Source organism: Photinus pyralis, unplaced genomic scaffold (assembly GCF_008802855.1).
Source record: "Photinus pyralis isolate 1611_PpyrPB1 unplaced genomic scaffold, Ppyr1.3 Ppyr1.4_LG4, whole genome shotgun sequence".
In the NCBI taxonomy this organism is placed as follows: Eukaryota; Metazoa; Arthropoda; class Insecta; order Coleoptera; family Lampyridae; genus Photinus; species Photinus pyralis.
The window spans coordinates 35,925,332-35,949,434 of NW_022170511.1; the positions used below are offsets into that span (position 1 = coordinate 35,925,332).

The 24,103-nt window shown below is 37.1% G+C and overlaps 4 protein-coding genes across 5 annotated transcripts; 2 read left to right on the top strand and 2 right to left on the bottom strand.

Annotated features, from left to right (window-relative positions):
• Window positions 1-444: 444 nt before the first annotated feature.
• Window positions 445-8,031, bottom strand: LOC116168232 (aldose 1-epimerase). Its single transcript, XM_031483937.1, has 7 exons — window positions 7,166-8,031; window positions 2,225-2,382; window positions 1,883-2,180; window positions 1,687-1,837; window positions 1,150-1,258; window positions 718-816; window positions 445-668 (listed from the first exon to the last, which is right to left on the bottom strand). The coding sequence occupies exons 1-7, from the start codon at window positions 7,380-7,382 to the stop codon at window positions 588-590; spliced, it is 1,113 nt and encodes a 370-aa protein (XP_031339797.1). The 5' UTR covers window positions 7,383-8,031; the 3' UTR covers window positions 445-587.
• On the top strand, window positions 7,269-11,622 carry LOC116168231 (protein patched homolog 3-like). 2 transcript variants are annotated; one of them, XM_031483935.1, is made up of 15 exons: window positions 7,269-7,406; window positions 8,217-8,331; window positions 8,381-8,627; window positions 8,673-8,746; window positions 8,794-9,033; window positions 9,078-9,249; window positions 9,302-9,526; window positions 9,573-9,702; window positions 9,753-9,916; window positions 9,967-10,215; window positions 10,261-10,576; window positions 10,622-10,764; window positions 10,811-10,972; window positions 11,016-11,411; window positions 11,462-11,622. In XM_031483935.1, exons 2-15 carry the CDS (start codon window positions 8,246-8,248, stop codon window positions 11,588-11,590), a joined length of 2,733 nt encoding a protein of 910 aa, XP_031339795.1. In that variant the 5' UTR covers window positions 7,269-7,406; window positions 8,217-8,245; the 3' UTR covers window positions 11,591-11,622. The 2 variants fall into 2 exon arrangements, with proteins under 2 accessions (XP_031339795.1, XP_031339796.1); XM_031483936.1 differs by lacking the exon at window positions 7,269-7,406 and having other exon boundaries at window positions 8,270-8,331; window positions 8,386-8,627.
• A 3,131-nt stretch (window positions 11,623-14,753) lies between these two features.
• On the bottom strand, window positions 14,754-18,421 carry LOC116168235 (rab proteins geranylgeranyltransferase component A 1). The gene is made up of 9 exons (XM_031483939.1): window positions 18,263-18,421; window positions 18,148-18,214; window positions 17,928-18,101; window positions 17,759-17,879; window positions 17,122-17,576; window positions 15,517-15,726; window positions 15,347-15,468; window positions 15,058-15,296; window positions 14,754-15,010 (listed from the first exon to the last, which is right to left on the bottom strand). The coding sequence occupies exons 1-9, from the start codon at window positions 18,309-18,311 to the stop codon at window positions 14,825-14,827; spliced, it is 1,623 nt and encodes a 540-aa protein (XP_031339799.1). The 5' UTR covers window positions 18,312-18,421; the 3' UTR covers window positions 14,754-14,824.
• Window positions 18,422-18,612: 191 nt separating this feature from the next.
• LOC116168234 (coiled-coil domain-containing protein 22 homolog) lies at window positions 18,613-21,563 on the top strand. Its single transcript, XM_031483938.1, has 8 exons — window positions 18,613-18,766; window positions 18,811-19,115; window positions 19,161-19,361; window positions 19,405-19,736; window positions 20,636-20,869; window positions 20,916-21,055; window positions 21,102-21,267; window positions 21,314-21,563. Exons 1-8 carry the CDS (start codon window positions 18,717-18,719, stop codon window positions 21,554-21,556), a joined length of 1,671 nt encoding a protein of 556 aa, XP_031339798.1. The 5' UTR covers window positions 18,613-18,716; the 3' UTR covers window positions 21,557-21,563.
• Window positions 21,564-24,103: the final 2,540 nt, after the last annotated feature.

Here is a 24,103-nt window from a genome sequence, read left to right on the forward strand (position 1 = left end):
CAATGAAATGGTAAAATTTCCAAACTGTGCGATAACTATTCTTTTTCAAATGGAGCTACCACTATTTTATTTTCATAGTCACCTTAATTATGGCCTATTTGGGTACAATAGGACGGTAATTAAGCAACGAATTAAAGTAACGATTAATGATGGTCGTTCGAGTTAACAGTTCGCCATTTTGTAGGGGGTGATTAATTAAGTAAGATATATATTTGCAATGGTAAGATTAAGGGGGGGTGATCTTTGGCATTAATTCGGGTGTTTACTAACAGCACAATCCGCGTGTAGTTCGAAAATTAAAGTTGTTAATTAAATCGGGTTACACTTGCTATCAAAAATCCACAAATTTTACATCCACCGGGAAATCCTTTTTGTTATTAATTTTGCCCTCTATGGGCAAAAAGCAGAATAATAAAAAAAGAAGTAGTAGGTAGTGTTAGCTCTAAAATTGTGAATATATTATTCTAAATAAAACTTTTGTTTCAATGATCAAAATAAAATAAATATTTTTTTAAATTTATACAAAATAGCGTTGAATAATTAACTTTAAATTACTTATTCAATGATAATAGTGTGTTTTACCTACATCATGGTTTAATCCAGAATTTGTAAATGCAGGTATGATCATACGTTTCTCCAGGGTACAGTGAAGCTTTTGGGAAGTTTTTCTGAAAATCTACTGTTATTTAGGCTTTTGAAAGTGATGTATTAGCGTACATGATTGATGGCGTCAGGCCAATTCTGCGTTTCAAAACAAAAGGCGCCATGTTTGTGGTAAACGCATTCTCCTTTACCTATCAGCCGTTTACTTTGATCCTGCAACAAATTTTATTAAACGTTTCAAGAATCTTTAAAAGAGACTTTTTTGTATTTCTTACGTGTGTGAGGGCATTGTAAATTCTGGTACAGCGGTTATCCAAAAATTTTGAATATTATAGGGAGGTAAAAATGAAAAAAGCATATCAATCATTTAAGCTTTTCCATTTTTTCAAAAATGTTTTGGAAGTAGAAAGGTTGAAACAAAAAAGCTTAAATAAACTGATCCAAATTATTCCCATAGGAACCTACTTATACATAAATCAGTATTTCGCTGAGAAGTTACTGATTTCTTTTGGAGACAAAATAAGTTAATTAGGTATAGGTACGTACCCCTTTATCGTCTTTAGGATCACCTGGAATGGAGTTGGACGTGTAAAATTGAACACCAGGCTGATTGCTATATACTTCTAATACTCTTCCACTCGGCGGGTGTAAAGCTCTAAAATAAAACAGTTATAATTTATTATCCCTCTTTTGGTCTGGGTCCTCAACAGGCTTGCGCCCATTACAGAGTGACCCGCATAATGCTTTTTTAGAGGTGACTCTGGAGAAGGTTTTCGTTTATACGTCAGTACCAAAACTTGTTCCTCTCAGGGTTTAGGTGCTCAGAATAAATTCAAAATATATCGGTTAATGTTACCCGCAAAATAGATACTTACTAACAACACACTGTATACGTTTAGATTCAACATTCAACTTTTTGGTTCAGTAATTGATCAGTTTTTCACTTTCACACCACAAGAATTGCGCCCCATTAACGAAATTGATGTAGGTTGAATTAATTTTATGAATTAGTCTTGATGTTTTTGTTCTTTCAAAGACCACAAGAGTAACAGTGTAGATTGATTAAAAAAAACATTTACCTACCTTGCAATAAAAGCAATACCCTGATCGGTCCCTTTATTGATGCAAAAATTGTGATCATACCCATCGTAATTTGGAATAGTGTGTATAACGTCGCCTAACACTTTCGGAATTTGTAAATCCAGCGGAGTGTCGACTACCGACAACAATCTACCTAAAGAAGGTATAAGAAGTGCATTTGCAAATATCACGAACTTACCACTTGGAATGGAATTTTCATCAACCTCAGTCGTTTCATTGGCGTTAATGGTTATAAGGTGCCTGTACACCTCTGTCGCGCCCATTTCGTGACCGGCCAAATTAAAATATGAGTGGTTCGTCAAATTTACGTACGTCGGCTTGGTAGAAGTTGCTTTGAAATTTACCAAAAATTCGTTTTGATCGTTCAAGTGAAACGTGATATTAACTAAGACATCTCCTGGAAACCCCTCCTCTCCATCAGGGGAGGTGTAACTCATAATCACTTTCGTACCATTGACGTAATAATCCCAGTTCACCTTCGATGAAATAGTCAGATTGCTACTTTGCACAATGAGATTACCTTATCAAATCCTCTCAGGCCTCCGTGCAGGGTGTGATTTCCTAAATTCGCGGTGACACGGTACTGAACCCCATCTATTCTGATCGTGGCGTTGCCAATACGATTGGCTACTCGACCGACGGTAGCTCCAAAATATGGATTTAGCGGGTTGAGGTATCCTATGAAAAAATAGCTTTTGTTAACATTGTTTACTTAGAGACCACTTCAAAAAATTGGGATATACTTCTTCCTCACGCATATAAACGTTTTTACTGCTTACATCTTCTCACTTTTTAGCATCAGAGGCACAATGTTCTCCGGTGTTTGATCAATTCACCGGCCAAATGCCACCTCGGCTCATCCTATATGGGACACTCGAATGCTGCAAGTCAGCAGTCGGCATCCCTCTTGTTTGTATAGTGAAGATACGCGCCCACATCTCCACGATCGTGTCCATCCTGCGGACTTACGGTTTCCAATCTGGCACAAAGTGGGTTTTTTCATTCTCTCTCTCTCTCTCTCTCTCTCTCTCTCTCTCTCTCTCTCCCCCTCTCCCTCTCCCTCTCCCTCTCCCAGAACTAACTCGTGAGGGACCCCTCCACACTGTTTTTTTTCAGGGCACCACGTGAGGTCCGACAGAAGTGAGAACAATAATCTATAAATTACCTAGACAGGTATTAGCCCGGAGCCGAAAAGAACCGGTACCGAAAGCGATTTAAGTCCCTCACTTGAAACCGTTAGTCAAGTTATATACTAAGTTATGATAACCGGAACCGATACCGGTACTGTTATTATTAGTGCCAAAGAATCGGTATTTTTGGGTTCTTTCTCTCTAGTAAGGAAACACGCACCGCTTTGTGAGAGAAAAATGAGTTTTATATTTTTGGTTTTAAAATTCGGGTCATGATATAGATTTTGTTTGATTCGAATTCCTGGTGCTTGAAAACGCGTATTTCAGTCAAAAAAGTGGGGGGTCATTTTTTACCCCACTTTACTAACGCGCGTGTTGTAAAAAGTCGATGTCTCAATGCATACCTACTTTGCCATACTGATATAAAATATCGCTAATACCGAAAATAAAGATAGTAAGAGGGAGAAGAATATGTGTGAAGAAAGCAATCGTTGAAACTATTGCTGAAGAAAAGAAAAGTAGAAAAACACAGGCAATTGACAGAAGTGAAACGAACGTGTAAGATAATAATTTTCAAAAATTATTGAAGTCGCAGAACCGGAACCGGTACCCTTCAAAAATTATTTTACCGAAGTAGTGCGGAACTAGATATCATTCCCGAAATAAAAATATGAAATTTGGCACACTACATATGCTCTTCAAGAGTAATAGCATTGACTGGAGGGTATTATAGTCAATGGTGTAATAGTCATAAAAAAGTTAGGGTTGCCGTTTGACGTAACATCTCAAATTTGGAACACCCTGTATAAAATTTTATTACATAAAGAAAAAATTTGGAACACCCTGTATAAAATTTTATTACATAAAGAAAAGGGCAGTTTAAAATACTAATCGAAGTGTCCGAGCATATTTTCGAAAAAAAAAAAACTTCTTTGATTTAGTGAATTGATTCAAATTTCACCACATAACGACGCGGTGCTGAATTTTTTATACAGGATGTAGTAGGGACAAAATATACAAAAGAAGATTTTAAAAGTTGTACGCAATCTGAGCATTCGTATTATTTACATTATAACGTTTATAATAAAACTCAGGTAAGTACACTAAGGTAAAGATTGTAAAAATTACCTTCACGATAAACTACTTCAGTATAATAAATGAAGCTTATCAGCGTACTTAGATAATAATAATAATAATAATAATAATAATAAGAATAGTCCTAGCACAGTTAAAAAACACATAACTCCTTCTTCACAGAAACACACCACATTTTCACAACCCACTCGTATTCAACCGCAACGCAAAAACCTTAACAGAACTACAGGCTCACAACATACTAAAATATCTCCACCAAAAACCCAAGCAACTTCACAAACACAACCTCAAGAACAAAGAAACATCATAAATAGAAGTAACGCAACATGCACTACAAAGACAGGTCCACCCAATAAAGTTACACGCCCTAGCACAATTAAAAAACACATAACTCCTTCTTCACCGAAGCACACCACGTTATCACAACCCACTCTTATTCAACCCAAACGCAAAAACCTATACAGAACTACAGGCTCACAACATACTAAAATATCTCCACCAAAAACCCAAGCAACTTCACAAATACAACCTCAAGAACAAAGAAACATCATAAACACAAGTAACGCAACATGCACTACAAAGACATGTCCACCCAATAAAGTTACACGCCCTAGCACAGTTAAAAAACACAATACTCCTTCTTCTCAGAAACAACCCACTCGTATACAACCGAAACGCAAAAACCTTAACAGCACCACAGGCTCACAAAATACTGCAATATCTCCACCAAAAACCCAAGCAACCTCACAAAAACGACCTCAGGAACAAAGAAACACCATAAATACAATTAAAAAACACAAAACTCCTTCTTCACAGAAACACACCACGTTATCACAACCCACTCGTATTCAACCCAAACGCAAAGCTAAAGAAACACTTACACAATAAACTCCATTTAATAAAATTACAGGAATTATTATAATGATTTTTTTTTGTTTTGTTTTCCTCTTTCCTGATAGCGTTGGCTATTGTGCCCATCAATAGGTATGTTGGTAAGTACGAATTACATACTATCCCTAGATGTCCAATGTACGTGTGTGATTTTTATTATTTTTTATTTTTTTTAAAGGACCCTACATAACTTCACCAGACACAGACACAGATACTAATCGTACTTGATTTTAATCCGTGCGATTAGTTAACCAGGCTAGACCTGAGTTCTCACAAGAAACACCGACCATATAATAATAATAATAATAATAATATATATTTGTGTTTCTGCGTGGTTACACTTACACTCGTCAAAATTACATGTAAACAGATAAAACAAAAATACGGTTATTAAAAGTACAAACATGAGCATTACACTAAACTAAACTAAATTACGAACAATGTCAATACCTAATTCACAGATTTACAACTGTTCACGAATTCTTGATGGGAATAGAAAGGATTGACTAGAAGAAAGTTTTTAACATTGGTCTTAAAAGTTGAAGAATCTAAATTTTTAAATTTCGTGGGGAGGCAATTAAATAAAAATTGAGACTGATATAAGGCTCCATGTTGAGATTTGGACAGTCTACATAACTCGGTGCGTATATTGTTCTTGGAGCGTGTATTATAGTCATGTAAGTCGGATTGGTATATATTACTACCCTCATTTTTTTTTGCAAAAGACACAGCTTCAAGTATATAGATGTTAGGGAGTGTTAAGATGCTTAATTTGGTAAAAGTTGAACGACAATCATAATAGATAGAATAGATAATATAATTAAACGTACAGATGGATATGCAGTTGACAATAATTGCAAAGAATATAATATATTACGTATACAATAAGTACTCGAATATTTTTTTTCTATATCGTCCGATAAATGTAAGTATTAGGTAATCAAGTTTTCACAAACCAAGTTTGGATTTGGTCGTATCGGAAGGAGCAACCCAAAAACCTAGATAAGAAGTTGAACTAAAGAATTGAAGAATTTTTTAATTTTAACCATTTAAAATTTCAAATTCTGGCAGTTCAATTGAACCGCAAATGTTGTTACAAATACCATGACCTGAATAATTAATGTGTAATACTCTAGAAACCAATGTATTATAGCGAATATTCCAGAAACCCCGATAGACATCGAGGCGCCATAAAATTAGTCATCAGAGATAAAAATCGAAGGCAGATGTGGCGTAATATTTCCGGAAAATATGGTGTGTTTTGTTCTAGAACGTTCGAGCACATTCGAAAGCACTCGAGAAAATGGGAGAAAAGTCTAGAATAATTGAAATCTCAATAGTTATAATAAGCAGACAAGACAAACGTGTCGTATTAGAACAAACAAGTGCATTGTTCATCGGCACCCCTTGCGCCCACCACTTATTCCATGGGATTGTTTAATATATCATGTCGTTTATTGCGGATTATTTTCATTTTTAAATTTAATAATTGGCGATTTTAGCGCCCCTTGTTGAACGGCACCCAAGACACGTTCCCTGCCTCCCCATCCTAGATGCGCCCCTATTCCTGATACAAAAGACAATAATTGTTTTCAAACATTCTAAAGAAATGATTTAGCTGTAGTAGTAACAAACAATGGATAATTATAGTACGCTCCGCCAATTAGAATAGAGAATTTATTTATAGAATTTTAAATTTATTATAATCTCATGTTAATCTTAATATCATTTTTGTGGGGGATTATGCTATAAATAGCTTAATAATTAATTATTTACATAGGTATCTACGTAGAATTCTTTACTACCCCAACAAATTTACTACAATTTTCTCTTAGTTCCATTAAAAGCACAACCATAGGACTGCTGGGAGGGGTAGCCCCCCCCCTCCCACTGAAACAGTTTAAACCCATGGTTTATATGAAAATATATTGGTTTAGGACCACTCCATGACTCGCATCACGAAATTTCTTGGGAATATTTACCTGTTACGTCCTGTATGTCTAACATTTTTCAAGTAAATATCTTGTCTCTATCACCTATGCAAGAAAGGTTGCAGAAAGGTAAGAATAGTGTAAGGACAGTTGCCTATAGTTCATTATGATAATGCAAGATAAAAAGGATCGATAGCCTATAATTTGCGGACAGATTTAGTGCTTCCTCTCTACAATACCTGCATTACATAATACAACAAAAAAATAAGGAATATATAAGGTGCGTGAAAATTAAAGCCAACTTGGCAACATTGTAAAAACAAAAGAAAGCTTGTGTATTGTCGCGATTGGTTCACGTAACGCACCAAATTGATCGATTTCTCTCGGATCTAATCTCCGGCGTGAATAATTTACCTTTCATATCGTCGAATCCCATGACAATGTCGTCGATCGCCCCATTTTTGTCGGGAACTTTAATTGATGTAATAGTCGCTCCGTAGGTAATCACTTGGACGGTCACACGATTTTTATTTCTCCACGTAAACCTTCGGACGGGTGTCGACTTTCCGCTTGTTTTGTCAGTGAATAAACCAAACTCGTCTTCCTCCAGTATAATTTTTGCAGTGTTCATTTTTGCAATAGTTATCGGCAAATGGTAAGGTGCGAGTAGACCTAAGATGACTAAGTGTAGACATGTTTATGGCTTCTATTTATTGTCCTTGTGGAAAGATAAGGGCGATAACAAGTTGAGAAAAAACTGTTTTATTTTTATTTACGTGTAAATTGCGGCTTTGAAATGAAGCGATTTGGCTGGCGCTGTTGCCAGATGCGCGCCAATGTTTACCGCCAAACATTGAATTCTAAAAACAAGGTGGAGTTCACTGCCGCCAAATGTGCTTCCCTATCTACCACTTTTTTCCGGTGTTTGCTTACTTCGTTCAACTATTTTTTTATCACTTTACTCCATGGGTATAGGCAACACATCATACAAATATTTGAATATAAATTCTATTTATCTTACTGACTGCGCAGACACGATTGTCGAGTAATAAATTCAAATTGATCTGCTACTTTAACTGCTTTTCATCTATTTATCTCACAGACTGCAACATAGAAAACCTAAACCACGCGAATTAATATGATGTAACTTAGGGTTTAGTGCTTGGTCCACTGCTATTATACATATACCTTTCTCTACCCACATTGAAACCATAGTTGCGTTATTTCCAAAAACAGTCTACAACGTTTTCGAAATTGAACATAATGAAATAGTTCATTGCACCCATACTTTTTCTTCTATGCTATCACTTTGACGGTCGTAATAATACTGTTATCATTATCCATTTTTGAACCTAAATAAATTTCTTAGAAGTGTTAACGATGCTAGAAAGTGTTCTCTTAGTACGTAATCAACTTTAAATATTATATCTATAACAAATTATATATAATTATATATAAATTACAGGATCAACATGGAAGCAAAACAAATCAACCATGACTGAAAAGGTCCCAGAAAATGTAAAGTGGTACGATAAGTTCACATACAAAATAGTGACCTGCACTGAACATTTATTTTACAAGTAAGTTACCATCATCATCGATTTTAATTAGTAGAACCATTTATCTCAGTTTAGGATTCAAAATCGCGTCAAGACCATGGACCACAATCGGAATTTGTTGGCTGGTAGTTGCGCTGTCTGCCTTTGGATTCTTTCGATTTCATCAGGAGAAAAATCCACTCAAATTGTGGGTGCCGGCACAGTCGACCTTTTACCACGATACCAATTGGTTAATGAGTAAATTTCAAAATGGGTTTCGGATGGAGAGCGTCCTCTTCGAGGCGCCGGACATTTTAACCCCAGGCGCGCTGAGAGAGGTACCTACACAACAACATTCTTCAATTTTTTACACTAAATTGCAGATGCTAAACATTGATCGGCAGATAAAAAAAATCGTTACCTCGACGAGGGTGACATGGGAAGACGTCTGCTTCAAGTAATTACCTCCATAAATTGTACTTGGCATAATCGAACTACTTACAGGATTCCAGAAGTCGACTCCAGCTTAGACTTTCTATACAAATCGAAATCACAGGATGGCACCATCGAAATCTACGATCCAAGCGTTCTGCTGGGTTCTTCGGCTTACTGCAGAATGCTGCAGAGCTTCGACAAGGTATGTTTCGAAAGGAATCTTCTTCAACTTTGGGATTTTGACGAAGGCCAACTGGCCCAATTAACCAAACAGGATATTGTAGATAAAATTGACGAGTTTAAAATAGAGTGAGTTCGCGGACGAACACCCCTTATCAAGCGTTCATCTTCAGTCCAATTTTAGGAAATTTAAAGAACTACGAAGATTTGCTCGGAGGGATTGTGCGTAACGAAAGCGGGCACGTTATTAGCGCTAGTAGTTTGCACACCTTTTATATGGTGTATGTAAACTTTTCGTCCGTCGACATGGATCAAGTTGGAAATATGGCAGGTACAGCCGATTGGGTAAATCTCCAACATGAGACTGTTTCTTTAATTCTAGCGGTTGCTACTTTAGGCTTCCTTGGACGCGCTAGAATGGGAGAACGGCTTTAATGCGCTACTTGCAAACATTTCGAAAAATGGCACCGAGCTCGGAATTTATTATTCGGCCGCGAGAAGCTTTGGGGATCTGACGGCCGAGTCCATGTTTCAAGATATGGATATTTTGGTGGTGGGAGTAGCCATCATGATTTTTTATGTACAGTTTGTGATATCGAAATTTAATTGCGTGGAAGCCAGAGTAAGATCATTTCACGTGACTTCAGTAATCGTATATGCCTTTCCAGATTGTTTTGGGGTATATGGGTTTATTATCAGTTGGAATGGCTTGCATTGTGGCTTGTGGTTTATGCTCACTTGTAGGGATCTCATATGGCCCTGTTCATACCTCTTTGCCGTTTCTTTTAATGGGCTTGGGTATGATAACAAGGTCCTCGACTTTTGCCTAACATTTACTTTTCACCCAGGGGTGGACGATATGTTTGTGATAACAGCCTGCTGGGAGGAGTTGGCATCTGAAACGAAACTCTCATTGGAGCAACGAATCGGTTACATGTTAAAGCATGCGGGTGTGTCGATAACAGTGACAACAGTTACAGATGTGATGGCATTTTTAATCGGTTCATCTACCGTTAGTAACACTTCTGCTAGTAACAGCTCCTTAACAGTTCCTCTTCGCAGATTTTACCGAGTTTACAGTCGTACTGTCTGTTTGCAGCAGCTGGCATCCTGATGACATTCGTGTTTGTGGTCACATTCTTCATTGCCTGCTTTACCTTGGATCAAAAGCGAATATACGCCAACCGTAACGGGGCGTTATTCTGTTACACTCACAAAGATCACACCAAAAATCAGTGTAGCCAACGTCAAATATCAAAGAGCGTATTCAAATTCATATACTCAAAAATCATATTTACGCTGCCCGGAAAGGTACAAACACTAAAGTAATTTCAACACTAATTCCACAATTTATAGATTCTCGTCATGCTAATAACAGTAATATGCCTGGGCTTCAGTATCGAGAGTGCTATAAGATTAGAGCAACGGTTCGACCCCGAGTGGTTTCTTCCACAATCGAGTCACTTGACTGCCTATCTGAAGAAAAAGGCCGAGCACTATCCGACAGTAGGGCACGAAGCGGGAGTTTACTTTGGCTCCTTGAACTACACCAGTGAAATTCGTAACATCAAAAACATAGTTCGACAATTGGAGGAGAGTCCCGAAATCGTTGAAAATATCCACTCGTGGGTGGATCCGTTTAGAGACTATGTCAAGATGAATTTCAAAAAAGGTACCATTCACTTGGATTAATCTTAAATTAATAGACTTATTGCAGACATGCTTGAAGAAGCTCTCGGTGCAGACGAGTTCAACTTATATTTATCCAAATTTCTGTTCAGCCCAAACGGCGCAAGGTTCCAGGCGAACTTTAGGTTTACGCACGATCCCGAATGCGGTACGCCCGCTAGTGACATTACTGTAAGTCCGACTGCCACGCTCGAAAGAGTAGTTGACTTGTTTCTAGATGTCCAGTATCAATTTTCGATTGCGACACTTTGACGGACCGAAACAGTATTTACCAGCAATGCACGAAACAATAGCAATTGCGAAGAATAACAATTTCACTTCGGGCGATCGTTTCGCAACAGTTTGGTCGAAAATATTCTCAACATGGGTTACTGATGAGGTAGGCAACCGACAGTACCCAAGTACTTAAGATTCATTTGCAGCTAATAGACGTGGAGGTAATGAGAAACTTACAACTCGCGCTGTTGTGCGTAATGGTGTGCACGATTCTTCTAGTTGCGAATTTGCAAATGTGCTTTTGGATTTTTATATGCGTCCTCGTGACTATGGTTAACGTATGCGGATTTATGCAACGCTGGGGGATTACATTGGATACGGTTTCGTGTATCGCATTAGAGTTGGCCATCGGATTATGTGTTGATTACGCAACCCATATTGGCCATACCTTCCTTACCATTCAAGAAGGAACTCCACAAGAGCGCTCCCTCAGAACAGTTGTCTCAATCGGTGCTGCCGTCTTGTACGGCGGGTTATCAACGTTTATTGGTCTCTCTATGTTGGCGTTATCGCAATCGTACATCTTTCAAGTATTTTTTAAGGTTTGTCGATAACACTCGATTTTGACGCAAGTGAATAGTTATATTTGCAGATATTTGCGTTGGTGGTCGCATTTGGTATGTTCCATGGCGTTGTATTACTACCTGTGATATTAAGTTTTGTTGGCCCCAATCCTTACTTTGCGCATAAACTTGTTCCTCAAAGTAATGACGTGATTTAAATTAAATAAAATTAGTATTTTGTTTACTTTTACATACGTCTGTATACCCTACTATGTTTAGTCACTTTTCACAACCCCCACCTTACTTTTGTTGAGCGTGAAAACCATGTTAACACTTTGATTTTGACGACTAAGTAGATAACTGCATATTTAAAATGTGTATTATTCGTCTCAAAATTGTTTTACATTATGCAATTATTGTATTGTCGAAATTTTTGAGGGTGTTAGTGTTTCAGAAATTAAAATTTTTAGATACACTTCCTCTCAAAGAGGAACTGGATTTATATGACTTCAGGTTTCCCTATGTCAAGGTGCGTCTTTGTTGATAATGAATTAATTTCTTCAGAAATAAAAGTTCATCAGCTTCGGTGCGGCTTGGATTCACGCGTAAAACATTTTATTTCGTTCGAATACCTTTTGTAAGTTTAATTTGTGCAATGGTAATGGGAAATATTATTTTGCCGTCGCCTAAGTTTGCAATAAAAAAAACCACGCACATATATCGCGTGTTCCCCTCCGGTATTCCCGCATCGGTTTGAGTGTATCTTAAGGGAGTGGCGCCTCGTATTCGTCATTTAACTTACTCGCGATTACTATGAAGCATTACACACTTTTACACATATACAAATTCCAAGAAATTTAAACGCCCTAGCGCGCTCCCGTTACAAGCTAAAGTGCATATTTATTTCGTTGACACGGATGGTAAATATCCCGTAACCGGGCGTTAGTCTGATAGGGGCCCGAACGGCCAGGAGACGACCGCAGCAATTGTTTTTAGCGCATTTCCACAAAAATAAAAAAAAAATGCGCTATTGTAGCCACTTTGTCCGTCCGTCCGCTCGTTTTGCGACGCTACTAGTTCTTTATCTTAAGAGCTATTGTTCTACTTTTTTCGCTATTTGGTTCGTTATGGTGTCGAGGCTTGCACCAAGGAAGGAATTTTTTCTGCGTTTATTGCTAAAAAAGTTATTGTAAAAAAACCAACAAACCGTTTTTTACATGTTCCATAATTTTCAACTTTTGCCGTTTATTAACCATCCTAGAGATCATTTATAATTTTGTATTGTTGTCTGTCGTCTGTCTGTTCCTTTGCCTGTCTGTCCCTCTATCTGTCCGTGTGAACGATAATTTTGTTTAGAAATGTCCGATCGCTTTTACATCTCCGTTAGTTATGAACTGAATTGCATGAAATTCAACATTAGCCATATAATACGCAATGCCAAAAGTTGAGTCGAATCGATTCAAAATTCACAGTGCCCTTTTCGCATCTCGACCATTTATAAACCGAATTGCAAACTTTTTTTGTTATAAAAGTATTTGAATTAAATTTGATACATAGGCACTTGGAATAAAGGAAAATCTCTAACGCCAGTTTCAAAATTTGGTTTTGCGCATGCGCAGTGCCAACTTTTTTATTTATGGAAGAATTTAAACGAAATTTGATACATAGGCGCTTGGAATAAAAGAAAATCAAATGCCAGTTTCAAAATTTGTTTTTGCGCATGCACAGTGCCAACTTTTGTATTTATGGAAGAATTTAAATGAAATGTGATACTTAGGCACTTGGAATAAAGGAAAATCTAGCGCCAGTTTAAAAATTTTATTTTGCCCATGCGCAGTGCCAACTTTTTTCATCTATGGAAGCATTTAAGTGAAATTTGATACTTTGGCGCTTGGAACAAAGGAAAATCTAACATTAGTTTCAAAATTTAGGTTTGCGCATGCGCAGTTCCAACTTTCTTATTTAGAAAAGCATTGAAATGAAATTCTTCTTATAAACTGAAATTGAAATAGCATGTCAAAAATGGATTGCTCATGTGCAACGCTATCTTTCATATTTGGGGCCGGATTTTTACGATTTTAACAGAAGTTGCATCTTACAAATGGGAAATGAATGCAAGTGGAAATGCGCTTTATGTAAATCGTTTACGATTACTTTTTAACTTGTTTGAATAATGATCCCAAAGCTTGAACAGTAACAGTTATTTAATCAAGTTATATGATAAACTTCTGCGAATAAAACAAACACCCGCAGAGAGGGGGGGGGGGGGCTTTAATGAGTTTGCATGCAACCATAATTTGGTACACAAAAATACAAACTTTGTAATGACCCCAAGGCGAACTGCAATCTTAACTTACCCTATAAATCGGTGGTGTTTATTAGGGTAAATTAGGCCACGCTGAACGTAATTCAAACATTTATTTTGAAGTCCACATATTTCGAGTGCTTATCGCGACTTTTCCTCAGTGGAACCACTGTGTAAAACATATAATTTAAGCAATTATAATAAAATTAGAGAGTACTTACAATGTGAGATGAAAAAAAGTCCCGATTCCCTAACGAAGGCCGATTACTTCCCGTCAATTAGTTACCCTATATTTACACGATACGTTCTACATTGAGTTCTTTTTATGTGTTGGGACGTGAGACATAATCGGGAAGAGAATTGAATAATATGCAAGATAAGAACAAACAAAATATACTACACACACAACAAGGTGATACCAGGGAAACCTTCTTCGGGACAAAAACCCCGGCATAGCTCACACAAATACATGAAATAATTCACGGAAAACGCGATAAATCAGATCAAGTACAAAACACATCTACGGTTCAATTTATGCAAAACAACTCGTATAATGGTAAATTGCAGGTACAAAGGATTAAATTATCAAGTCATTTAACACCGAAAGTGACAAATGCCAGCAGTACCTATTCATGTTAAAATTTATCATCGCACATAAGTGGGAGACATGTTAAATAATACGACCCCCCTTTCTCATTTTACCAATGACAGTGACCTTTCCTTGATCTCTTCGATATCTGACGATGTAGATCGCAATTTAATCCGCTAATTAAATTGAGAATTGAGAAAAAAACCTCTCGGGCGAGGGTTGTGTAAAGTCGCGGAGCACGTTATAAAATTAAATCCTGAGGTAAAGCCTATCATTTTTGTGTCGATTATATACAAATAAGTTTTTGCACAAAAAAAGACGCATACCCCCTCCCATATATTTCTTAAATACTAGATCAATTGAGAGATAATAATGTGTAGAGCTGTAGACATTAAATCCGCGTATATCTGGCAGAATTAAACCAAATCACGAGAATGCCGTTTGGGCTTACAAATGCCACCGCTACGAATTTGAATAATTCTACACATTAGTTAGGGAAGTTTATTTAAATAACTAGCTTAAAACATACAAATACAATAAAAAGCCTATAAATCCTATTTAGGTATCATCTTCGTGGGCCAATTCGGAAGAAACATCACCTTGATCTGCGGGTACCTCTGCACGTTCTTCGGTTTCATTAATGATGTTATTATTGTCTTCGCCCTCGATAATAATTTCTTCGGGATCAGGTGCACGTGGAAGAAATTCCGCATTGCTATAAATGCGTTCGAAGATTTCCTTAGCCTTAAAATGCCTCGTTAATATCTGACGGCAAGCTTCAGAGCGTATACCCTTTCTATCGCCGGATCGTAATCCAAATCAAGATCCGGACCGGGACAAACGTACGTATTCAACAGCTTCTCGCATTCTAATTTTTGCGAAAATGTATTCGGCGCCGAAAAATAAAATGACCACAATATGCTCGGGGAGGAGTTCGATTCTCCCTCCCTTTTACAAAACAATTTCTCGACGCAATGCTTCAGGTCGTCTTCCGGATTTACAGTTTGTTTGGTAAAAACGTGAACAATATCTACAAATAGAATTTGTACAACCTGAAAGGCGCGGTTTAGTGACGTATACGTAGGCCCTTCGGACATGTTCCGGTCAAAGACCCAAGTTCGAGAACTACGCACGCAGCCTTTCGGTCGACTGGAGGAAAAAGTAATAATGTTAAATGCTCCCTTTCGTCTTCAAGTATCGATCTAGAAGAATAAATTGCTAAGAACTGTACGTCGGCTGCTTAGTCTTACTTGTCGGTAATAAAGATTGCGCGCGAAATGTATTCTGTAGTCGAAAAATCGACTATTTCTTTGGGTAGCTTTTCAAGGCTCATTACCAAGTGTGTTGCATTAATACGTTGCTTTCCACAAATAATTCCCTTAAAAGTATTGTCGTTATCGTATATAAAGCCGTTAAGAGACTGATTTAGAGCGTAAATTCCGCCAAAAACAGCGCTCAGTCTGAAAAATTGTGGATAGAACAAAGTGTTTTTAAATTTCGATGTTATTGTAGGGTATCTACTTTAAGGATCCGTTACCGCCTTCTTGTAAGTACTAAGTAATAGTGTTTTGACCAACTTTTGATTTATGATGATTAAATGAGGATTAATCAATCATTAATTACTATCTTTGTCCATTGACGTCCATGATTTATAACATTTCTGGTCACAACATTCATTGTTTGACATGAAGATTGAAGATACCAAATAAATCAGGTCCTAAAATGCATCCTTGTGAAACACCGCCATTGATATCCAAATACTTCGATATTTTTGTAAGTGACGACTTAAGTCTGTACCAAAATTACATTTACCTAATGGTCATGTTTAACAAACAAATTACAAAAGGTTCCATTTTTAAGTAAGTATGCCATGGTTTAGGCGTAAAAATAAAGCGCGGTGTGAGAATTCTTATTTTCCACAGCACGCTTAAAACTTTTGAAAATGCACTTTACATTTTTTTCAATTATAATGAACTGTAAATAATGATTCCTTTCGGTCCATTCCTTAACTTTAACAATCCTGAAATTCCGAATGCGCACATGCGCTCGTGTCACCTAAAAGTGGACGCGCATGCGTACAAAGTAGAGCTATGACATTTTTTTTAAGTATAGGTAACACGTTACTATACATTTGGTTTGCCTTTTAATTAGGAATGTGGACCTACTGAAAATAATGGTTCCAGTTCTAACACTTCCATGGCAAAATTATTTATAATGGATTCGGTTCGGGTTCCAGTTCTCTAGAAATAATTGTAAAATTCCAGTTCCGAGTTTTTCAGATTTGTAACAGTCTTTTATCTGTTCCAAACAAGGGTCAGAAAGTAATAGTGTTCCCTTTCATAGTTATAACAGTTCCAGTTATTATGAGCACTATTAGATGATGTTTATCCTGTTCTTATTCGGAATGGTTTTTTCAATTTTTTCAATTTTTGAAAAGTGCTATCACAAGAAAAGAGCACAAGGTACCCTCTAGCCATTTTTATTAATTTCATGATCGTACAGGGGGGTTTATTAGCGTCATTTACCCCACTCCTCTTGTAATTTACTCTCTTTAAGTTGGTATTAAAACATCAAAGCTAAACTTGGTTTTTGAAAATGTCCATTTTAGTTGTCGAGCCAGGAATTGTAGTTGGACATTTTTTTTGAATTTTTAAAATGTGCCCAGCTGAGATCTCAAATCTTCGGACAGATAGACAGAGTTTAGCTATATGTTGTTGAATAACTATGCTAAAAACACTACTTTCGTGTGTCAAAACTCTACCACATTGATAGAATGCAATTTTAGTTCAATTCTACAACCTTCCTCCGAGATCGCCTACAATAACATCAAAAATGAATCTCATTCGAGGAACTACCTGCAAAAAGCCTGCGTGATTTCCCCACTGCCATACATCGAATACAAAAATGGAGTTTTACCAAATCGGCCCAAACTTCCAAGAAAGCGCTTAGTCTTTTCCACGCCCTCCAAGCATAAAGTATCGTCAGTACACATCGCAATCGCATACAACACATAATGAATTAAATTCTCAGTTAACTTCCGATCTTTTAAGTAACTTTGGAATGTTTTACCCTCGTAACCTTTGAACTCATTTTCGTCACCATCGACGCACGAAGTCAGCAACTTCATCAACATGCGCTTCTCGATGACCGACACTCTGTTACTCGAAAATACATCGGACCTCGAGCACGGCACTATCTCTAGGCTCCCATTTAACCACGTCAGAATGCGGCTGACACTCCGAAATTCGGAATAACGTGCGATATTTGACGAGATCAACAACTCCACGAAATCGCCCTTGGCAAAGTGCAACTGCAAAATTGTTTGTAAATATATCGCAACAGATTTCGAGTTTTAGACAGCTTAAACGTGTATTAAGAGCCATAGAAAGTATCTAAGATACTCTGGAAAGAACTAAATAGCACCTCAGAGTGGAAACGTTAGTTTTTCAAAAATAAAATACAATAAGCCCCTTTTACACAAATTCCACCCACCTTAGGCGCAAGATCGATGTTGAATTTTCGAGAGATCTTCAGCAATTTCTCCTGCGTCCACTCGTGCTCCTCTTGTGCGACCGCACTATCCGATTCATCCACATCTTTTTCAGGATTCGACCTGCAATTTAACAATGAATCTGCTTTGATTAAGTGCACAATCAATTACTCGGGAATGTGCCATTTCTGCGAGTGAATCCTTAAATCGAAAACATCATTCCCAACCGGATATACTATCTCGTTCTCCTTATTCTCCACTACTGGCTGAGAACGATTACCTTCGGGGATTTTGCTGATGGAGTCCAAATTGAATGACGCCCACAATCCACCGTAGTAAGAGTTGCTGCACAAAGCAAAGTTAGACTTGGTAGATCGGAATGTAAGATTACCTGTCGATGTGAAGAACGCGTTTTCCAATTCGGCTGGCGGCAGCTGACACGATTGACTCGACCATTCCTAAAGAAACCGATGAGTAATTGTTAGTAACTGGCAGGGGAAAATTACCTGTCCCAACGACTATTATATCAAAATCGGAGGGCAAGTCGTACTCCATTTTGACGTCTTTTGCGCGGTTCAGTCAGTAGAACACAATTTGAATTGATCCTTTCACAAGTAAAAAACAAAAAGTTTGAGGTTAGGTTTATGACAAGCACCGCGAGCTAAAGGTGGAGGATGTGCTAAACCGCGAGCTCGCCGCTCATCATTGATTATATACATTTATGAACAACGCGCTTTTCTACAAAACTCTAGACCCTATTTTTAAATTTTTCCATTTATAAAGAATGCAACATTTGTTTACATCTTTAATTAAAACTTTACACAAAATATTACTCAATTAGGTCAAATGATTTAACGTAGTTCAAAACGATCGTAAGCGTAGTTCCAACGGTGGTAGAAAAAACAATCAGCTGTTGGAGATGTTTTCAAAGAAAAAAATACAATAAATCCTTTTTAAAAAATGGAAGAAGTAGACAATATCATTATAGACGCCTTACGAAATCTGTCTTGGTAAGAAGGACCTTGTGTTACGCTAAAATAACTTCATGTTACAGTAATATCGATGAAAATGTCAAAAGTCTGAAAGAGTTCACCACCGAAATGGTGTTTTCATCGATGTCGCACTGTCTCGAAACAATCTTACCTGATATCAGCTTGCCAGGTAGCCTTCCGCAGTCGATGAGTCTACGTCTAAAGCATGCCACAGCGATAGCGGAGCACATTAAGGGCTTGGGATACAGAGGTGATATGGGGTATCAGACGATTTTGTACTGCAACGAGATTGAAGTACGTAGAGTACTCATGTTTTTGGTGGAAAGACTTCCACGTGAGACACACAAAACTGTCACAGACGAGCTTGGTACATCGTCCTCGTGTCCTGAGCATCACTAATGTTAAGTTGTAGGATACGTGCCACGGCTCGTGAAAAAGATCGAAGAAACCATTCGTCTGAACCTTGAAAAGCCATGGGTACCATGTGATCTGTTGAGGCAGGGAGTGCGCGATTGTGGAAGTGTCGACCTAAAGCTAGATTTTGGACACAGCCCAAGGTTGCTAAGCGAAAGAATTCAAGTGCCAAACTTACAGGACGAAGCAGTTACAGAAGGTTGTAATGATTATCTCTTAATCTACTGACACTTCACTTTTAGCATTAAAGCATTACTGGATTCATCATCTTCCTGACGTTTCGCGCCAATGTGCCCCACACAATTTAATTCCCAGTCTTCTCTACAACGATAGCAAGTTTGTAGGCACAGTTGATTTTATCAAATCGCCTGAGAACAAGGAGACAAGTTTAAATGTGGTGGATGGCGTTGAAGAGGTTCCAAATGCAATTGTAGCACCTTTAGTTGTAAATGAAGTTGTTGGACACGGGGAGGAGGACCATTTTAGGGATTTACATAATGAACTCGAAGATTATAAACGCAAACACGAAGGGTTGGTGAAAGTTTATAATGATTTGGAGCAAGAGTCTAATAAGGTAGGAGAAGGGAGGGCATACATTTGCCTCCAAAATTTTGTGGATTGTGTTAATTACCTCGAAAGTTCATTATACAGTGTGTCTCCTAATTGCTTGTCTTTTGTAAAAGCAAAAAAAATGCCAATTGAATTTCTGGGGATCCGCCCTGTTTGGTTGGAAACTAATTTGTGACAATTTTAGTTTCGAAAAATCAAGGGTGCCTTTGAAATTTTCAAAAAACGTTTTTGGTATACAAGACGGGGACGAGATATGCACAAATGTTATTAAGAAAAGTTGTTTAGATTGAAAAACTGAGTAAACATGCAAAATTCAAAGTCCTAGGCCTATTTTGATTTTTTTTATGTTTTTGTAACTGAATTTTTTTAGGGAATCTGAAAAAATGTAACTCAAAAATAGTGTTCAAAACAGAATGTAATGACTGTGTAGCAAATTTGAAGCCGTTAGGAACATTTTTTCAGACTCCCTCAAAAAACCGAGTTAAAAGATAAAAACATAAAAAAAAACAAAGTAGGTCTTGAACTAGAAGTTTTTCCAAAAGATTTCCCTACAAGTAAATTCAAGTAGATTTTTACTAATGTAACTTTTCCTGGTTTTTAGATTCTAAAAATTGAAACCTGTATTTAAAAGTCATAAGAAGTTCAAACTAAGAATCCTAAGATGCAAAAATCTTGGAATTCTTCAATTTGAATTTTCCACAATATACTCATTTAAAACCTTTTTTTTACCAAGAGGTGATCAAATAAAAATTCACCTATCAAGCTTTTTGAAATTTCAATTGAAACCTTAAATTGTTAGTATCAAACTTAAAATTTTGGATTTAAACCTAGAAATAAATTTTGAAGTGTGAGTCAATACTTCGACCATTCCAGTTACTTTGAGTAAAATTCCCTCTTTTCCAGACTAAGGAAATGCGTAACAAAAAAGAGCAAGTATTGAAAGAATCGGTTGCGAAAATAAAAACCAGATCAAAAACAATGGCGGTATTAAAAAATGACGATAATCTAATCAAACTAAAGAGTCTGGTAGAGAATGGTAACAAACGGTTAGTCGAACTGGCCAACCATTGGAACGATATACAGACGCCATTATTAAAGGAATATGAACAACTGCAGCAACAAATGAATACGCAAAAGGTAGGAAAACACCTCCTTTGCACATTCACAATTTGCCATCTTTCAGGCTAAACTTCTCGGTGAAGAACAAAAACTGCAGAATGTGAAAACAAAAAAGGCAGAGTTGTTGAAGGAGTTGGCGGATAAGGAGAAGCTGGAACGACAGTTACTGCAAGAGTGCGAAACGCTCCACAAGAACACGAATCGGTAGGTATGACCAGATCAAAGCTGCTTAGTACGTGGGGCGTTGTAGGTCGGCCTATACCAGAAGAATTTTGGAAATAATCGGAAATATCAAGAAGCAAAATGATGACATAGACAAAATTTTGTATGACACTAAAATCGTACAGAAAGACATCAATAACCTAAACGGACAGTTAGATCGTTCATTTACGCTGTCAGACGAGCTAATATTTAGAGTAAGTTAAGTCGATACGGTAACCAATTCATGATCGCTGGCTCTAGGATGCAAAGCGCGATGAAATGTCACGTAAAGCCTACAAACTGCTGGCAACGTTACACGGCGACTGTGGGGAGGTGGTGCAGGCCGTGACCAATCTGGGTTTGGTCGAGCGCGAGTGTAGAAACTTGCAAGAGCAAATTGACGCTGAGCTGCTTAGGGAAACTGGTAGCAAGCTCGAGCGGTTAAATGCGGATATCGCAGCAATTAAGAAAGAGAATGCCGAATTGGAAAATAAAGAACATTAAACTATTATTGTCTCCCTTTATTTTCGGGCTTCTCTTTTCCAAAAAATAAACAATAAGTGAATTTTTGGACTACAACGCAAAATGTGCCAAATTCTTGACACACAGTTTCCTAGGTCAAACGAAAAATTGCGTTTTTGGAAGACTGTCTTCAAAAAATGGTACGTAAGTGTAGGGAAACATGTTTCCCACGAAAGTTTATTATTTTCCGATGTAGAAACTATTATAGCGTGGTCAAAGTACACATAGAGCTTCACAAAAATAAAAACCTCTTGAAATTTCAAATTTGAGTATTCAAAAGGGTTGTGCTTAATATGAAAAATTCTTTACGAAGATAGGTATGCAATTTTCCGGAAAATTGTCGAGTGAAAAATGTTGTTTTTGTTTTTTCACTCTAATTGTTTAAATATTAAATATAAGGAAAAAAGTTTCAATTAAAATTTGTAGCTGATGCATTTATCTACAAATTTTGTCTGAAAAGTTTTTCTGTAAATTGGAAAGTGTACGAGATATAATTGATTTCAGCGGAAGTCGATTCGTGGGTGCGCGCGAACGTTCCGTGAGCCGAATTTATTAAAGGCTTGATTTTAAAATTAATAATTTGAAGGTTGTAATGCACTGAAAAATGAAACAAGACGCTGCTCCCCTTGAAATTTTAAATATGATCTTTTGTAACTGCAAGACTGGTTGTAAAAAGGCTTGCGCCGGCTGTAGAAAAGCTGGGCTACCTTGTTCACCTGCATGTGGTCACTATCAAACGGGAAATTGTACTAATTTAGAAAAAAACAACGTAGATATTGACGAAGATGCAAATAATGATGACTTAACGACGATCAAACAACTATAAATGGTGATAATCAAAGGCACTCAAGGTTCACATTTTGGGTATAACTTCAGTGAAGATGAAAATGATATTGAGTTATATTTGAGCTCGGAAGATGAATGATACTGATTGATTTCGATATGATTAATAAATGAAAACTCTACATTTCTACGTGTCATTGTTTATTTACTATCTTAAAATTAAAAACTTGAAAATCGATGTTGTTTAAAAATACTCTGTGGAAAATTTGGTAGGTATATTTCAAAAACTAATGAAGATATCAGAAAACTTTTCAGACAAATTTTGTAGGTATTGGCTATAATTTTTGATTTGAACATTTTTCTGTATTTTCATTATTTAAACAATTAGAGTGAAAAAATAAATAAAAAAATTTTCAACCAGTTCTTCCGCAAAATTGCTTACCTAAATTGGTAAAGATTTTCTCATATTAAGCACATTTGAATTTCCAAAAGGTTTATTTTTTTGCTGCATTTTACGAATATTTTGTGTACTTTGACCAGGCTATTAAGTTTCCTAACAATTAAGGGTCTACCGTACTAAAATCAAGTTGCTGTGATCGGATTAATTTTAAGTTATATTACAGCAGTTACTTCTATGAAGGCATCCTAAAAAGGAAATTTGAATTGGAGGTGTACTTTTTTGAAAAGCAGTCAAAAGTCAAAAATTTTGAAAAATCTTGAAAATCTTTGATGCTGGGTATAGAAAAATGTGGTATCAAACGACGTAGACTTTCATGTAGATTTCGAAAATGCAATAAAATACAGGGTGTTCTATTTAAAATAAGAAAGTTGTGGTCCAAATCCGGTAAAACCGAAAGTGAAACGATCATGATACCTAATATTTTCCTTCGATAGATAATAAAAAACTAAAAACGGTGTGCGTGAAACAGCCTGTATAAAGTAAAGCACTGCAAAAACGTAATTCCTTATTTGGTTTATATAGGGTGTACATTTGTACAAGTAAGTAAAAGTTCCTATGCATCAAATCAAGATCTATATCTGTCTCCCATAGCAAGGAGTAAACACGAAACGAAACTGGAGCACCATAAATTATTAGTCCTCGTGTGATATCGAAGGGACTTTTTGCATTTTTGTGTGGCAGATCAGTATTCTAGTAGCCAGTTTTGACTTCACCATCAATAAAATCTTGTACAAGGCTATACCCACATTCTCTTTGTTGGTACCCACTTCCTACGTCCCGTTCATTCTCAATTCGCGTTTGAAGTTTTGAAAGTTAAGAAACTTGAAACCGCGTACAAAATTCTCAGCGGGAGTTACGTTTTGGGCGCCCGAAATCGATTACCCCACGAAGACGCTCGCCTTGTATAAGGTGGTTAATTTTGTCCCTATAGGAAAAAAAAAACAAAATTCCGTCACGCAGTGGTTGTGCGTGTTCAGAAGATCTTTCCGACGACACCAATTTGAAAACAATCAGACTAAAACTGCAGTAGAAGAAGATAGAAAAAAAATGAAAAATCTCCAGGTTAGTACACCACACTCGGGGATGGCGTCCAGACGGTGCCGGCCCCCCATCTTGTAGCCCCGTCCCTAAAGTTGTTAATTACATGACCCCAGTATGTACATGTACACTCCTCGTCTTCCTACAAGCGTTGTTCTACTGGCCCGCAGTTGCCGCCAGCCAGCGGACCAAAGGTGCCTTTTTACAAATAAATTTGCAAAAATGCGCTAGACATTACCTCATCCGTA

What these genes read in the sequence shown, in the direction of transcription:
- LOC116168232 (XM_031483937.1), bottom strand. Translation starts at nt 7,382, where the DNA reads ATGAACACTGCAAAAATTATACTGGAGGAAGACGAGTTTGGTTTATTC. An exon ending in GCCTGAGAGGATTTGATAAG is followed by an intron (nt 2,181 to 2,224) that starts GTAATCTCATTG and finishes ATTTCATCGAAG; the next exon opens with GTGAACTGGGATTATTACGT. An exon ending in TGAAAATTCCATTCCAAGTG is followed by an intron (nt 1,838 to 1,882) that starts GTAAGTTCGTGA and finishes TACCTTCTTTAG; the next exon opens with GTAGATTGTTGTCGGTAGTC.
- LOC116168231 (XM_031483935.1), top strand. Translation starts at nt 8,246, where the DNA reads ATGACTGAAAAGGTCCCAGAAAATGTAAAGTGGTACGATAAGTTCACA. An exon ending in TTAATTGCGTGGAAGCCAGA is followed by an intron (nt 9,527 to 9,572) that starts GTAAGATCATTT and finishes ATGCCTTTCCAG; the next exon opens with ATTGTTTTGGGGTATATGGG. An exon ending in TATTTACGCTGCCCGGAAAG is followed by an intron (nt 10,216 to 10,260) that starts GTACAAACACTA and finishes CACAATTTATAG; the next exon opens with ATTCTCGTCATGCTAATAAC.
- LOC116168235 (XM_031483939.1), bottom strand. Translation starts at nt 18,311, where the DNA reads ATGGAGTACGACTTGCCCTCCGATTTTGATATAATAGTCGTTGGGACA. An exon ending in ATCACGCAGGCTTTTTGCAG is followed by an intron (nt 15,727 to 17,121) that starts GTAGTTCCTCGA and finishes ACAATTTTTCAG; the next exon opens with ACTGAGCGCTGTTTTTGGCG. An exon ending in AACATGTCCGAAGGGCCTAC is followed by an intron (nt 15,297 to 15,346) that starts GTATACGTCACT and finishes TTCTATTTGTAG; the next exon opens with ATATTGTTCACGTTTTTACC.
- LOC116168234 (XM_031483938.1), top strand. Translation starts at nt 18,717, where the DNA reads ATGGAAGAAGTAGACAATATCATTATAGACGCCTTACGAAATCTGTCT. An exon ending in AACTGTCACAGACGAGCTTG is followed by an intron (nt 19,116 to 19,160) that starts GTACATCGTCCT and finishes GTTAAGTTGTAG; the next exon opens with GATACGTGCCACGGCTCGTG. An exon ending in AACAAATGAATACGCAAAAG is followed by an intron (nt 20,870 to 20,915) that starts GTAGGAAAACAC and finishes GCCATCTTTCAG; the next exon opens with GCTAAACTTCTCGGTGAAGA.